Source organism: Corvus cornix, chromosome 18 (assembly GCF_000738735.6).
Source record: "Corvus cornix cornix isolate S_Up_H32 chromosome 18, ASM73873v5, whole genome shotgun sequence".
NCBI classification, from domain to species: Eukaryota; Metazoa; Chordata; class Aves; order Passeriformes; family Corvidae; genus Corvus; species Corvus cornix.
The window spans coordinates 8,526,596-8,541,479 of record NC_046347.1 but is presented as its reverse complement, the minus strand read 5'-3'; the positions used below and the strand labels follow the sequence as shown (position 1 = coordinate 8,541,479).

The window sequence follows — 14,884 nt, the reverse complement described above, 5'->3', positions numbered from 1 at the left end:
TTCAGCTAACGTGATTCATAGCAGTGTAAGTCTTCCTGAGCTGGAAATATTTTGTGCCCTGGTTTCCTGGAAATACCACTCAGTGCCTTATCTCTGCCTGTCTGAACTGCAGGTGGGAGGAGCGCAGGACTGCTTCTGGAAGGATCCAGTATTTAAACCACATCACACGGACAACTCAGTGGGAGCGACCCACACGGTAAGGAATTCCTTGGGAGACTGTGGGGAGGATGAAGTTTGATTACTGAGCAGTTCCAAGTGGCTCTGACGGGGGATTGGATAGCTCATTCCTCTACTTAGTCACTCTGCACAAGCTGAATGCTTTGGTTCTTTAGCATCCTTCTCCTGCAGTCTGGCTAATATTGAACTCAGAAGATCATTCTGACTACTTTTCTTCCTGCCCTAATAGCAACATCTTTGCTTTCTTGTAGAGATGCTGTGGTAGAGCTCTATAAATACAGACATTACATTTTGCAGACATTGTAAGTGGCGAAGAAGTGAGACCATGGGTAGCTGTCAGACATTGTTGTATGACCATGTAACTCAGAACAGTTATAGCTGATTGTGCTAGAGAGTGCTTGGAAATCACTGTGATCACTTTTTCTGATACCTGTGGATGTATGTTGTGAAGCTGTTCTTCAAACCCCTTTTGCTGTTGCCTGTATTGCAGGCAGTGTCATTGCATTTTTTTCAGACTCCTCTGCAGACCGTCTATGCCTGCAGATGGTCTCTTCCATTCTCAATATCATTCTGGTCTCTGCATGGATATATTTGATTTAAAATAATCTGCACTGTTAACACTGTCAGCTCTGATACATGTTTGCAGTTTTGGAGTGAAGGGACTGAACAGCTTTTTAATTTACCTATTTCTGTTTCTCGTGGTATGTTAAAATATCCATTCTAAGCTCTAGACAGTAGAAAAACAAATGCAAAATGTATAATTTGTTTTGGGGATTTCATCTGACCTTGTCAATCCCCCTTTAACCCATTTTAAATCCTTTTGAAAGCAGCATTGAGATACAAAATCACACTGGGCAGTGTTTCTTCTTGCTTGCAAGAGCAACTGCTTTTGTTCTTGCTTAGCCCTTTTTCACCATCCTTGTCTAATAACCTTCCTTAAAAATTAGAAGGAATAACAAGGCCTCATAACTTCCTCAGCCACATGGAGGAAAAGTGAGAAAGTTCGGAGGTGAGGAGCTTACTGGTTCCTCTGGTGAACATAGAACAGGAGCTTCCTGTTCCAGTCGAGGTGTCCTGCTGGGCAAGTCACTGGGGTGTCCCCAGAGCCCCGGGGTGCAGCTGTCCCCAGGTGTGTTGTGTGGCGCATGTCCATCAGCACTGAGGGTTTCCTGTTGTCCCCAGGCCAGCATCCGAGTACTCGAGCCCGGGCAGGCCCCTGAGCTGCTTCGTGGATGAGAACACTCCGATCAGCGGCACCAATGGTGCGTCCTGCGGGCAGGCGGCGGATCCGCGGCTGGCTGAGAGGAGGGTCCGCTCCCAGAGGCACAGGAACTACATGAGCAGGACACATCTGCACACTCCTCCTGACCTACCTGAAGGATATGGTATGGAAATCAAAGGGGTTTACTTGTGGGAATCTCAAGAAGCTGGGAAAATGGGTTGTGTCTTCTCATGTGTAAGATTCTTTTCATTCCATAGTTTAAGGAAATCAGTCTTTGTGAGTTTTCACACTGCATTTTTTGTTCTTAAATTTATTAATTTGTCTTGATTTCACAGAGCAAAGGACAACTCAGCAAGGTCAGGTCTATTTTCTGCATACTCAGACTGGTGTCAGCACATGGCATGATCCAAGAGTACCTAGGTAAGAAATGATGGAAGTACCCTTAAGATTTCAAATCAAAATAATTTAGGCAGTTCTCTCCTCAGAGTTTTCTCTGGCTAGTATTTCTGATTCTTAGCCCCTAATACATCATTTTAACAAGTCATTCATCAAAATGAATTAGTCTGTCTTTCCCAGTTCTTCAAGTTGTTACTGTAATGAAAAGGTGGAAGATCAGGAAATAAATTACAATAGTGTTTTGGAAACAGGTCATTGATTCTAGATTTTGCGTATGATTTAGACCCAAGTCTCGATTTTAATACTCTGCAAAATAATGAAACAAAAGTTAGAATCTGAACACTTCCAAAAGAAGCTCTATCAAGATACTTCAGTGAAAACTGGGTTGGACTGAAACAGTCAACCTGTTTTTCTTGTTGCAATTATCTCAACACTTGGGAGAAAACAAATCCTAAGTATTTTTAATTTTGTGTCCTTTATTTACATGATATACATGCAATTATTTCTGGTATGTTTGAAAGAAAAGGATGATCAAGGAAACTATTGGTAGCTTCTGATTGCTCTTTAAATAACCAAGAAATCCTGTTGTAAACACTTCCCAAAGTCCATGGATGGTGGTGTGAGATTTGTGTGGTTTGAAATTGGCAGGCTGTGCTGGCATTTGTGAGAACCAGAGGAACTCTCTCAGTTGCTGCTGGTGTTCCTGTGTTCCTTCTCATGGAAATGGGTGTCCCAGGAAAGATAAAATGCCTCAAGACCACACTTCACTGTTCTTTGAATTATTCTTTTGTTACTGTTTTTGTGTTATAAGATCGTACCTTGCTTTGATGCACTGCCTGCAGAGCTGAGGCTGCAGTTGGGTAGGAAGTCAGTGACTTGTGTATTATACAAAACCAGGCTCTAAAAAAAAAAAAAAAACCAACGTAGATCTAATCCTTAAGTTTGGGGTGTAATAGTTCTATGTGCAATGTAAGCTAGCCCTGCCCTGAGGTGTGGCAGTACAAACAGCAGGAGCATCTCTGAGAACAAGAATTGTTTGCATGAGGATAAAATTTATGTCATTTCTAAGGAATATTGTATTTTGAGGCTAATAGCCACAGTCATTTAGTCAGCAAAAGTAACCCCTGCAATACAGCAGCAGTGTGTTCATGGGGAATAGCAGCAGAAGTTCAATCCCAGAGCTTCATGTTTCCGTTAGTGGCTCCTCAAGTCTTTGGAATCCCTGCAGACTGCACGTTTTAAGCCATTCTGTCCCTTGGCTCTTTCCTCCCTCAGCTCCCAAGATTTTGGGAGCTGAACACCTTTGGGAAGAGCTGCACTGGACAGTATGAGGGGTTTGAGGGGTGAATTGCATCCATGACTAATCAGTGTACATTTCTGGAGACCAGCAGTTGTTTCCAGTGAGGCTCTGGAATGAATTTACATCTTCCTAATTTTAGCAGAATTTTTCTTGAGCCCTGTTGTGCTACCTCTGCATTGCTCAGGGCAGAGCTGAGTCATTGTTCATATAATCCTCGATTTGAAATAGTTTGTTAGAGAGCTGTTTGCTTCCCACAAGCTCTTGGGGTTCTGAGGCAAAACAGCCGGTGCCATACACACATATCCCATGTGTAATTCTTCATGGAAATTATAACTCTTCAGAAATATATCTTTGTTTTGTATGAGTTTCTAAAGCGTGATTCACAGCTCCTTACGTGACTAATGTTGTTTTAAAAAATGTTTTATGTTAAAATTGGTGGAGAACTGCAATTCCATTTTGACAAATACGGCAATGACAATATGGCAATTGTCTTTATTTTTGTTTGAAGCCTTTATTAATTTAACAGCTGAAGTTAGTTTGTAAAAATGAGGGTTATTTGATGAGAACTTTTTCCCCCATGGCATGTGTTCTGGGGTGTGTGTTTTTGCTGTGGTGGGCTTGTACCTTGGGAGTAGAGATTCCAGCTGAACAGATCAAGTTTCTTAAACAATACATTTTCTCAGACTTCATGGAATTGTTCTGTTACATTTACGCTTGTGCGGCTCGGAAGCCAATTGCTGAGGTATTTTTCATTTTATATTTGTTTTCACAGGGATCTTAGCAACATCAATTGTGAAGAGCTTGGTCCTCTGCCTCCTGGATGGGAGATCCGAAATACAGCAACAGGCAGGGTTTATTTTGTTGACCATAACAACAGGACGACACAGTTCACGGACCCGCGGCTCTCTGCAAACCTGCACTTGGTCCTAAAGTGAGTCTGCAGTGTCTGGCACGTGTGGAGGGAAGGCAGTGACTCCGAGGGGTCCTGGATTTGGATTAGGACGAACTCTGCCATTCCAGGAGGTTTTAAGGACTAGCAATGTTCTTTGACACACCACCAGCCTATTCTGTTTCACGGCACAGATGAGTTTGATTGCTCTTGAAAAGTCTGCAGGAGCATTTAGGCAGGAATGTGGCTGTTGTGATGCACAGGGGGAGGGAAGCAAGTGCTGTGTGGTGGGAAAGATTGGCCTATAGATTTTTTTTTTTTTTCCCCCTAACAGCAAGAGAGGCACTTTGTTTTCTGTATACTTCATTCCATTTCCAGTTATGAAGAACTTGTTTTAAAATAAGAAGTTGCATATGAGCCAGTGGTGTGAAATACTGGTGAATTAGGAAAGGGTGCACAAGTGTCCAACTATTCTCCTGGAGTAAAGGAGAAATAACTCATCTCCTGCCTTCAGTTTTAGAGTAGGAGTAGTTGATTTGTTCTCAAACTAAGGCCCCAGTAATTTAACTCAGCATAATAGAATAGGAACCGCGTTTTTTCTGCCTTAGTATTTTGATATCATAATTTCAGCTCACAGTTTTAAAAAGAGAATGGGAAACTCAAAAGAATTCTGGCTCGTGTTTTATTCCCTAGGCACTCATTACGCACTGGGGATTTTCTACTAAAAATGGAAACCTAAAAGCAAACAAATATTTCTTATTTCTCTATTTTTTTTTTTTTTCTCTCCCAGCCGGCTTGTCCACGGTATTTGGGAGTTTGATTCTATTGTTTCTCCTGCTAACACCTTTTAATACTCTTGGGAAACACCTGTGAAGTATTGAGTAGGTGTTAAGTGGAAGAAACAATGAGTTGGTTAGATGGAAAGCCAGCCAGCCCTGGGCGAGGAGTAAGTAGGAGGAATAGTCCTGTAAGGAAGTGAATCATGGGGAAGAAAAGCTGAAGGAAAGAATAATGGGAACAAGCACCGAAAAGACAAAGCTGAGGAAAGGAAAGTCGTATCCAGGAGTCAACATGTCTTTTATGCATTACACAAAATCTGGCTAGCCTTTGCCCAATATACACTTGAACCTCACACCCCAAGAGGGAGAAGAGCCTAAATATTGAAAATATGTATTTTGTTTAGAGAAATCATTGGTTATATATGTGTATGTTACAGGACTTTAGTAAGCCCCCATCATCCAGACACTTTGGGTGCTTTGTTTTTAAATTTAAAACAGCTGCTTAATTTTAGCTGAACTGAAATTGTTGGTTTGAAAATAAAATAATCTTGAAAAAAATTAGCAGTGAAGGAGCATGTTCATGTTTGAAACACAGAAAAGTTCCTTAAATCAATTCAGATTTAGATATTTTACTTGAAGAAGAACTTCAGACCATCTTAGCTACAGCAGTACAATTTTTAAACTGTAGAAAACTCAGTGAACTGGACTGTATTTAACTAACTGGCCTTCTCAGGTGGGTTTAGTTTGAAATGGCAGAAGGGGCACAGTAGCCAGTTCTACATGGATTGTGGAGGACAGATAACAGAGCTACCTTTGTTAGCTGGAAAATCCAGTTTGACTATTAATTTCCAGAGTCACAGAACCATTTAGCATTTATTTGAACTTAGAGTACTCCTACAGTGTGCTGAAGTTTTTCATTTGTCCATCTGTCTTTCATTAGTAAAGGATTTCAGAAACTCACCCAACAGTGTCATCAGCAAAGTCTGCTGCCTGATAAATCATTCTTGGTGTTTATTCTTTTATTGTAACAAACAGGATATGTGAAAGTTTCCCTTGCCTTGAGCCCACCTCCTTATCTGTTCTTTAAAAAACAAACAAAAAAGTAGTTTGCCTTAGGCCCGTCATTTTGTAAATTATCTAAGAAATAAGTTTAGACTTCGTGTGGGATGGGTGTGATAGTTTTAGGTTCAAAGGCATGAGAAAAAGTTTACTCTCAATGATATTGACTTTTCTATTGAGCTGAGTAAAGCCATTTGTTCTTCCAGTTATGACATTGTAAGTTATGAAAATAATCAGACCTGTAACCCAGTTCTGTTCTAAGATATTGACCAAGAGTTTGTGATAATTTTGATAAGCTATGGCACCTGAAAAGTATTTAGTTGTATCCTTAAAGCACTGTATGGAGTCAAGCATAGTCACTCAGCTGTGAAAACAAACTAAGAATGAGATATAATGACTTTAAGCACTGCAGATTGTTTAGCTAATACTGCACTGATTATTTTTAGTCTAATCTGGACGATGGCATTTTATTTTTCTCCTCCTAGTTCTAGTTCTTCTTTATTTTGGGAAGCACTGGGAGGAGAAAAATAATGGTTTCATTTGATGCATGGATCCTAAGTTCATGCTCATTTCAGAGATTACATTTCCTTTAAGACTGACCCTGTCTAGCTTTGTGCTTGGGAGAACTGTGACTTTTTACCCTTAAAGGTGGTATGGAGAGATGCTCACTTCAGCATATAAATATGGCCTTCTCTGGTAGTCCTATACAAGGAATAGTTTCACTTAGTCCTCCTTATGGAATTAGAAATTTCAGAAGATAAAACAAGAATTTTGCTTTAATTTGTGTGTCAAGTTAATACAGTTTAAATGAGATTCATATTTAAAACTAATCACAAATGAAAATTACCGTGCACATGGCACAAATGACATAGAGCCACATTCTGGGGCCACAGCCAGTGTGTGTCTAAATTATTACAATGATTTGTATTTTTCTGGGTGTCCCCATGGAAAAGTCTGTTGGAGGTGGATTTTGGTTGGCCAGGAGAGTTTTCTACTAGGCCTTGTCTCAAAACAGACAATAGGCTGAAATTATAAAATACATGAAAATGGTGTTTGGCCCCATCTAATATTTTTTGATCTTTGATATTAAAAAAAAAAAATTAGCATTCCACTGGAAAACATTCTGAATTGTAATGTTTTTTATTTATCCAGTAAATATAGGGTATTCTCATGTGCTCCACAGAGAGATGATATTCTTAGGCTTTAAAAATACAGTTTTTATCCCGTGTAGTTTGGGAATGCCATACTAAAAAGCTATAAAAATATCCACTCACTGTGTACAAGAAACGACACAGAGAGAACATCTCTGCAACATGATCCATTTACTTTTCCTAGTAAGAAGTCAGATTTACAAATTGCTCTTAGAATTGCTAGTAAAAATACTTGTTTATCTGTGCCAATAGTTCCATGTGAACTCCCACATTCCTGTGGTCCAGACTAGGCCAGGTACAAGGGACAAGGTCCCTGCCAAGCTGCCAGTACAAACATCTTTTTGTAAGCTTACCCTTTTCCAGACAAGCCATTTAAAACAGACTACGGTATTGACTGTAGATTAGAGGCAGAGTGTTTGGCAGATCCCTGAATTTTAAAATGGAGGAAGGGAAAACATGCAAAGGAAATATGGAAATGGTATCTGAGAAATTCAGTGTCAGCAGCTTAGTAGTAAAATTGTATGGATAATACCTTATTGTATGTGCTGTAACCTTTTGCATACTTTGTAGAGTAGCACTAGTAGAAATAACAAGCCCTAAAAACAACTGATAGTTGCCAAGAAAGAACCATATGTCTTTAGTCAGGATAAAATCACTCTGAATTTATTCTTTACTGGCCCCAGACGTTTTTAGCGTAATCACAGTAATAATCACAGTAAATTGAAAGTAGTTTAGATCCAAAGCCTGAACGTTTAAGAAGAGAACAGGAGATGGATGAAGTGGGTCTCTGAGGCAGCTGCGTGTGTTTGCAGCCGGCAGAACCAGCTCAAGGACCAGCAGCACCAGCAGCAGCAGCAGGTGGTGTCCCTGTGCCAGCTCCCGGACGAGGCCGAGTGCCTGACAGTACCGCGCTACAAGCGGGACCTGGTGCAGAAGCTCAAGATCCTGCGGCAGGAGCTGTCCCAGCAGCAGCCTCAGGCTGGCCACTGTCGGATCGAGGTCTCCAGGGAGGAGATTTTTGAGGTAATTCAAGATTTTGGTCCGTTTCTTAATGTGGAGGGCAGGGGAGGAGGATGGTTCATAGCTGTGTACAGCAGTCATTCACTTAGATGGAATCTTGAAGGCTGCAGTTAAAACTGGGATTTTACCATGGTGAAGGGGAAGAGGAAGCATTCCAGGGAGATGCTGAGACAGCCATGTAATTGAAGTAGATGCATTTACCCTGTAGAGGAGAACAAAGTCAAGGAAAACTTTCTCTGTGGCTGGAGATGTGTCAGGGACTGGGGAAGGAATCCAGGCACTTTGTGTGTCTGAAGATCCTGTCACTTCTTCCTTGAATTTGAGAAGCTGATGACTGTTTCAGAGGGGATGTTACAAATACAACACTAGACTGTTATTAGTGATCTTTAATATAGTGTAACTTAGGTAAAACTACTACTGAATAGGATTCCTCTTCAGAGTTTGGATTTCTTATCATCCATCTCAATTCTCTCTTCAGAATCAGAGCAATTTTACAAACTGTCTGGGCTTCTGAATGGCCAGAGATGGCCACAGTGGGGTGTCTGCATTCTGTGTTCTGTTTTGGGACATGATTCAGCAGAATCATTCTGTTGACTTGACTAAACACAGTTATAATTCATTGACCTTTTCTGGAGAACAGTTTGTCCTTTTGAGAAGTTTCAACCATCCCACCAATCCCTGTTGCATTTTTACCCCATCCACAAACTTGATTACCCCACTGTGTTGTCACAGTTTTTCCCAGCCAAGAAGGATTTGTGTTGGTCTTCCCCTTGGAGACAGTCAGATCAGTCTGTAAGCAACTGAAGAGGAAAGGAGGGAAGGCTACAGGATTGTTATGTTCTTGTTCAGTCCGGTGTTTTGGGTCCCCACACACCCACCTGCCTCTTCTGTCCTGTAGAGACAAAACTTGGGGCTGATACTGGACATAAATAAGAACCAGACTTTTCTTTTTCCTCTCATTCCTTAGCATTTGTTCAGCCTTTCAGCTTGCTTTCTGTGTTTCCTTGGTGAACTCTTACTGACAGAGGAATAATCATGGATTTACTGGGATGGCATTGCTGATTCCATTCTTAAGGTGCTTCTTGAAGGCTGGCACATGTTTTACCCAGAGTACAAGCTCCATTGTTGGCTTTTCAGACTGCAAAAACCAGTCTGACAAAATTTTTTTATAAGTTATGTGAGAATGAGGGAGAATGTTCTCATCACTGTTCACCCCTGGAAATTTAATAGGAGATGGTTCTTCTCATCTTCCCATCATTTTATTTGACAAGTGTTATCATTTGGAGAAAATGAAGAAACAATTTATAATTTGAGAAACTGATGAATATCTAGAAAAATAATGTCCCCTTTAAGAGTGTTCCTTTTGGACTCGGAGTCTGAGACTCCCTTCACTTCCAATACACAGCAGCAGCTTCTACTCTGTAAATAGCAGTTAATAAAAGAAAGTGGTGTGTGTTTACAGGAATCCTACAGGCAAGTCATGAAGATGAGGCCAAAAGACCTGTGGAAACGATTAATGATAAAATTTCGTGGGGAGGAAGGCCTTGATTATGGAGGTGTTGCCAGGTAAACAGTGGCTCCTCTGTCTCTTCCCTGCACCCAACCCTGCCAGCCACCCCTGTGCTTTGAATCCTGAACCAGCCCAGTGTCAGCCCTGCTTTCTTTACAATATTCTTATTTATATTTATTTTTGTAACAGATTAAATGTCAGAAGAATATATGGCTTTAGGTAGTATTTTAAAACAAAAACTGCATCAAAAAAAGAACTGATGTATTGGAAATAAAATGCAAGTTACAGATCATGTCAAACATTGTCATATGTGAGAGGTTTTGGTATCTGTTGAAATTAACATCTTTTTCTTTGGTTAGTGAAGTGTGGGTTTCTGAGAACAAATACCACTAAATACTTGGCTTTATGGCACAATTTTAACCAAAAAATATGCTTTACTGCAAATTGTCACTGCTGTTTGAAGCAAAATGTTTAAAACCAGCAGTTGGTGGGCAACTTCAGTCTGTCAATAGTCTGAGGTTATTTTTCTCTTATAAAGAAATGACATGCCCAGTTCTCAGACCATTATTTGCTGGTTTGTGAACACATAATTAAAACTTGAACTAAATATATCCATTACCTAAAGATGGTTATGTTAAAAGCTTTGATTCCAACATCTCTATATTCAAGTGAATAATGTCTTGTCTTAGTGTGGATGTAGGAGAATGTAGGAGGAGGATGTAGGATGTAGGAGAATCAGAGCCAGAAACTTTCTTGGAAATAAGTAGCTTGAAGAAAAATCTTGGAAAGCTGGGAAATCCATCAGCTGTCAGGCGCTGTGTGGTTACTGAGCCAGTAAAAATTATTCTGATTTCAGTCATATCTCAGCATGTTCAGAGATAACCTCCTTCTCATTTGTGCTTAATAGTAAGATTAAAAAAATCAGACTATTTTGAAAAGATTCTCAGTGTAGGAATGCATTTGTCTGTCGAGTACCATTAAATTATTTTATTTTCTCAGGGAGTGGCTGTACCTGTTGTCCCATGAAATGTTGAATCCATACTATGGGCTCTTCCAGTATTCCCGAGATGATATCTACACCCTGCAAATCAACCCTGACTCTGCTGTCAACCCGGTAGGGCTGGTACCATGTGCTGTAACTCAGTGTTTTCTGACCAGAAATCAAACACGTCTGGAGAGGGTTCAACACTTAGGAGCCAAATTCTTAAAATTGGTAGCGCGGGACACTGAATTTGTACAATTAGATGATAGTTTCTTTTCTGTACTGATCAAAGAAGCTTCTCAAATGTGTTCTTTATTTTCTGTCAGATGTAAATTTATGTTTCCTTTGGGAGAAATTAGGTTTATTTTGATTGTTACTTGTAAGATTCCTGGACTGGAGGTAATGCTCAGTGTGTCATGTATGAAAGCAAAACAAAACCTCTGCGTAGGGTTTGGGCTTGGGGTTTTCTTTTCTGTGTGTTAAAATTTTGTCTCATCCTCAGCAGTGGGGGGTCTTACTTAGCTGAATGGCTTTGTCTCTGCTCTCTGTTCCAGGAACACTTGTCCTATTTCCACTTTGTGGGCCGGATCATGGGGATGGCTGTGTTCCATGGGCACTACATTGACGGGGGCTTCACGTTGCCTTTCTATAAGCAGTTGCTTGGGAAGCCAATTACTTTGGATGACATGGAATTGGTTGACCCTGATCTCCATAACAGCTTAGTCTGGATACTGTATGTACTCTGTAGGGTGCCTCAGGATGTTAGCATGCTGTCTCTGTTATGTGATAATGGTCCTAAATCCTGGAAACAGGGTGTATTTTGACGTCCTGCTCAGGCAGATTTAAGAAATACCTTTCTTGCACAGTTCAGCTTCTTTAAGGTTAAAAATGCTCAAGCTACTCAAATTTTGGGGTGGAGGTCTGTGGAATTAATATTAATGTATTAATTTTACCTATTATTAACAGTAACATGTTATTAAAATATAACACTGGAACTTTGATAAAGGTTTTAAAATGTAATGTAGTAAAACTGTATGTTCACCTTCTGCTTCCAGGCAGATTTGAAATGCCATTGAAAAATGAGGTTGTACTTCTGTCAGATAGATTATGGCTGTAATGTATTTGCAGAATATGTTTTCCCTCAGTCATTTGCTGCTTTCTTTGCACCAGTGAGAACGATATCACTGGGGTCCTGGACCACACGTTCTGTGTGGAACACAACGCCTATGGGGAGATCATTCAGCATGAGCTGAAACCCAATGGCAAAAGCATCCCCGTGACAGAGGAGAACAAAAAGGAGTATGTCAGGTACATCAATAGCTTTTTCCAGTTTTTTTTTTCTGTTTCCTAAGGTGGGGAGGAACTGTTACTTGTTGAAGTAGTTGTCAGTGTCATGCTGTTGGGTTTTGCTGTGGGGTTGTGCAGTGGTGGTGGTGTAATGCTGTCAGTGGGGCCTTGTTTTGGGGCTGGATAAATTGCAGGTTTATTGTATTTGAATACATCCTCCACAAACCCAATTTGCACTTGCTCACAGACTTTATGTGAACTGGCGGTTTTTACGAGGAATTGAAGCTCAGTTCCTGGCGCTCCAGAAGGGATTTAATGAAGTAATCCCACAACATCTGCTGAAGACATTTGATGAGAAGGAGTTAGAGGTCAGTGCACCAGTGTTGTGTTGTGTAGTCGAGTAGTAACGAGGCTCTTGGAGCTGCAGGAACGCAGAGCTGTGTCCTGGCACTCCCTGTGTGCTCTGACCTGGGATAGGGGCAGGATAAGGGGCTGAGCAGGTTGGGGGGCACCAAGGCTGTGTGTGCCTCCCACTAGAGATGTGGGAGTGTTCTGGAGGTGACAGCTCACAGCAGCTGCACAAGTGGCCAGAGCTCCTCTCTGGTAGCTGAAACCCCTCTGAGCCTTCTCAGGACCTCCATCGACCTCGGGCTGTGTCGGCTGTCACTGCTCCAGCAGAGTCCTGGTGCAGAGTTCTCACGGGGCAGTTTCCTCATATGAAATTCGGTGCTGCCAGGAGAACAGTCTTGTCACTCCCTCCCACCACTCCCTCCCAGTCCTTGGTGCACTGCCCTGACTGGTGTCAGGCACCTGGGTTTTGGCAGAGCTCAGTTTTGCCAGACCCCATTGGCCCTGGAAATCCAGCAGAAGGAAAGGTGCTGTCACAAACAAGTGTGCTACAGAATGTCAGGACCAGCATCCAAACAATATCCTCTGAAGGCAAACCCCTAGATCCCAAGCTTGCTTTAAACTGAAATGTAATTGCAGTCTGTGGAGCTGAGGGGTTTGCCATGTAAAATGGCCACAGGTAAATTATTCCCGTGTGCTTCTGATCCCTGGGCTGGAACATCAGTGATTGCTCATCCTTCATCCTGAATGTTCTCACTCCCAGCAGTGAGCCAGTGAGCTGCTAACCCAAAATCACTTTGCAGCTGTAGAATAAGAAGGAGGAAGGTCCAGTGTTCTTAGTCATGAAAATGTCTTCAGAATTATGATCACATCCACGTGAGCTTAACCCATCCATTGTGGATCTCCCCTTCAGGAGCACTGACAGCTCAGTGTCAGGAAAGGCTGCTCTGTCTTTTGTGCGTGATGTCACAGGAACAGGATTCCTTTTGGGGATCCAGAGTTGGACCACCCAAACTGCACCCTGGGCTATGCTCCTGAAAGAAATACTGAGGTCAAATGTGAATTATTACCACACTGTCATACAGAGGTGGAATTTGTGCTTCTCTTTAACTGACAGGTCAAGGCCCTTTTGTCCAAGCTTGAAATGGCTGTTTGGCGTTTTTTTAATTTGAAATGAGTCCACTTGAAAAATGGTTTGTGTACAGACGTAAAATTAAAAAAACAAGAAAGATACATTTCTGCATTGCTTTAGATGAGGGAAAAGTTATAATTTGCCTTTGGTATAAAATCTGTCTAATTTTCACAATCATTGCTTCATAATTTGTCTGGCTCCAAACCCATTTTTATAGTGATCAATGATGAAATACTATAATAAATCTATTTTAAATTTACAGCTCATCATTTGTGGACTGGGAAAAATTGATGTTAACGACTGGAAGGCAAATACCAGGTTAAAACACTGTACCCCGGACAGCAACATCGTGAAATGGTTCTGGAAAGCTGTGGAGCTCTTTGACGAGGAGAGGAGGGCACGGCTGCTCCAGTTTGTGACTGGCTCCTCCCGGGTGCCTCTGCAGGGCTTCAAGGCACTGCAAGGTAACACCGCAGGTGCTTGTGCTTGGGAGCACAGGGATCAGCTGGAAATGAGGCTGGGGGCTGCAATACGACTTCTAAAGAGTGATTTTAATGGTCTTATTATGAGTAGTTCTTTTTTGTGTGTTTGTCTGGTACCTTCTTATTCAGGTGCAAATGGCTCTTCTATTTCAGTTCTGCACTTCCTTCTCTGGCAGGAGGTTCTGACCAGCTCAGATCTTAGAGGGGTTCTCCTTGGGTGTATTCCAGAAGCCAGGGTTTTAATTCCTAACTTTTACAAGCCCTCATCAGTTGCACAGCTCTGGGGGTTCTTTTAGACTGAAATGCACTAACACAGCTCAAGCTCAGACTCTTATTTAACAGCAGAGTCCCTGTGAGAAACACTGACCCTGTGAATTGTATTTTTAATGTCTGCTCAGACCAGGATTCAGTTTTGCTCAGGTTTGGACATTTGTAACCACTTCTGTCCTTTGTGGCATCTTCAGTGCACACCAAGTCTAAAGGATTGCTGTGCTGCAGTCTTTTTTCTTTAGCAGAGACATTAAGGGGATTTCTAGAAGTCAGATTAATTTAATAAAATTATAAGGAATTGACATTGTGATTCTATGGAATTTCAGTGGAATTGGCCACTATTCAAGACCTGTTATAAAACAGGGACAGGTATAGCTGTGTGAGTTTTGTTGTGTAGGAGGGGTGAGAGAAGTTAAATTAAAAACTGTTAGAATTATGCAGTACACTGTGTGAAAAAGGTGATCTATTCTTCTTTATCAGTGCTTTGTTCCTTACCTTTCCATAACTGGAAAGGTTATATATATATAACTGCAGGGCTGTCTGTGTGGGCAAGGAGGAGTCTGTCCCACAGCCACTGGACTTTGGAGTTTTTTCCTGCCTGTTTATGATGTCACCTTTCTTTGTGCGGAGCTTGTCGTTGTATTTTAGTTGCTCTCTTGTTGTTGCAGTGCAAAGACATTTCATGTTGTTCCACACAGTAGTAGAGATCTCCTCTGGATTTTCAGGTGCTGCAGGCCCACGACTCTTCACAATACACCAGATTGATGCCAGCACTAATAATTTGCCGAAAGCTCATACCTGGTAAGACTTTTTCAGTTCTCTGTTGTGATCTGTAGCTTAAGACCAATCTGCTGTCAGAGTATTTAGAGCAGTCTTACTT

At 41.4% G+C, this 14,884-nt stretch overlaps 1 protein-coding gene across 2 annotated transcripts in view; it reads left to right on the top strand.

Annotated features, from left to right (window-relative positions):
• The window catches only part of SMURF2 (SMAD specific E3 ubiquitin protein ligase 2), a 60,002-nt gene that overhangs the window by 41,293 nt on the left and 3,825 nt on the right, over positions 1-14,884 (top strand). For both annotated transcript variants that reach the window (XM_039562499.1, XM_010407373.4), the window contains 12 exons: positions 113-196; positions 1,360-1,562; positions 1,735-1,819; positions 3,868-4,026; positions 7,786-7,996; positions 9,456-9,559; positions 10,503-10,617; positions 11,040-11,218; positions 11,656-11,793; positions 12,020-12,140; positions 13,515-13,716; positions 14,730-14,805. In XM_039562499.1, coding sequence (XP_039418433.1) covers positions 113-196; positions 1,360-1,562; positions 1,735-1,819; positions 3,868-4,026; positions 7,786-7,996; positions 9,456-9,559; positions 10,503-10,617; positions 11,040-11,218; positions 11,656-11,793; positions 12,020-12,140; positions 13,515-13,716; positions 14,730-14,805 — 1,677 coding nt within the window. The remainder of the gene's footprint in view (positions 1-112; positions 197-1,359; positions 1,563-1,734; positions 1,820-3,867; positions 4,027-7,785; positions 7,997-9,455; positions 9,560-10,502; positions 10,618-11,039; positions 11,219-11,655; positions 11,794-12,019; positions 12,141-13,514; positions 13,717-14,729; positions 14,806-14,884) is intronic.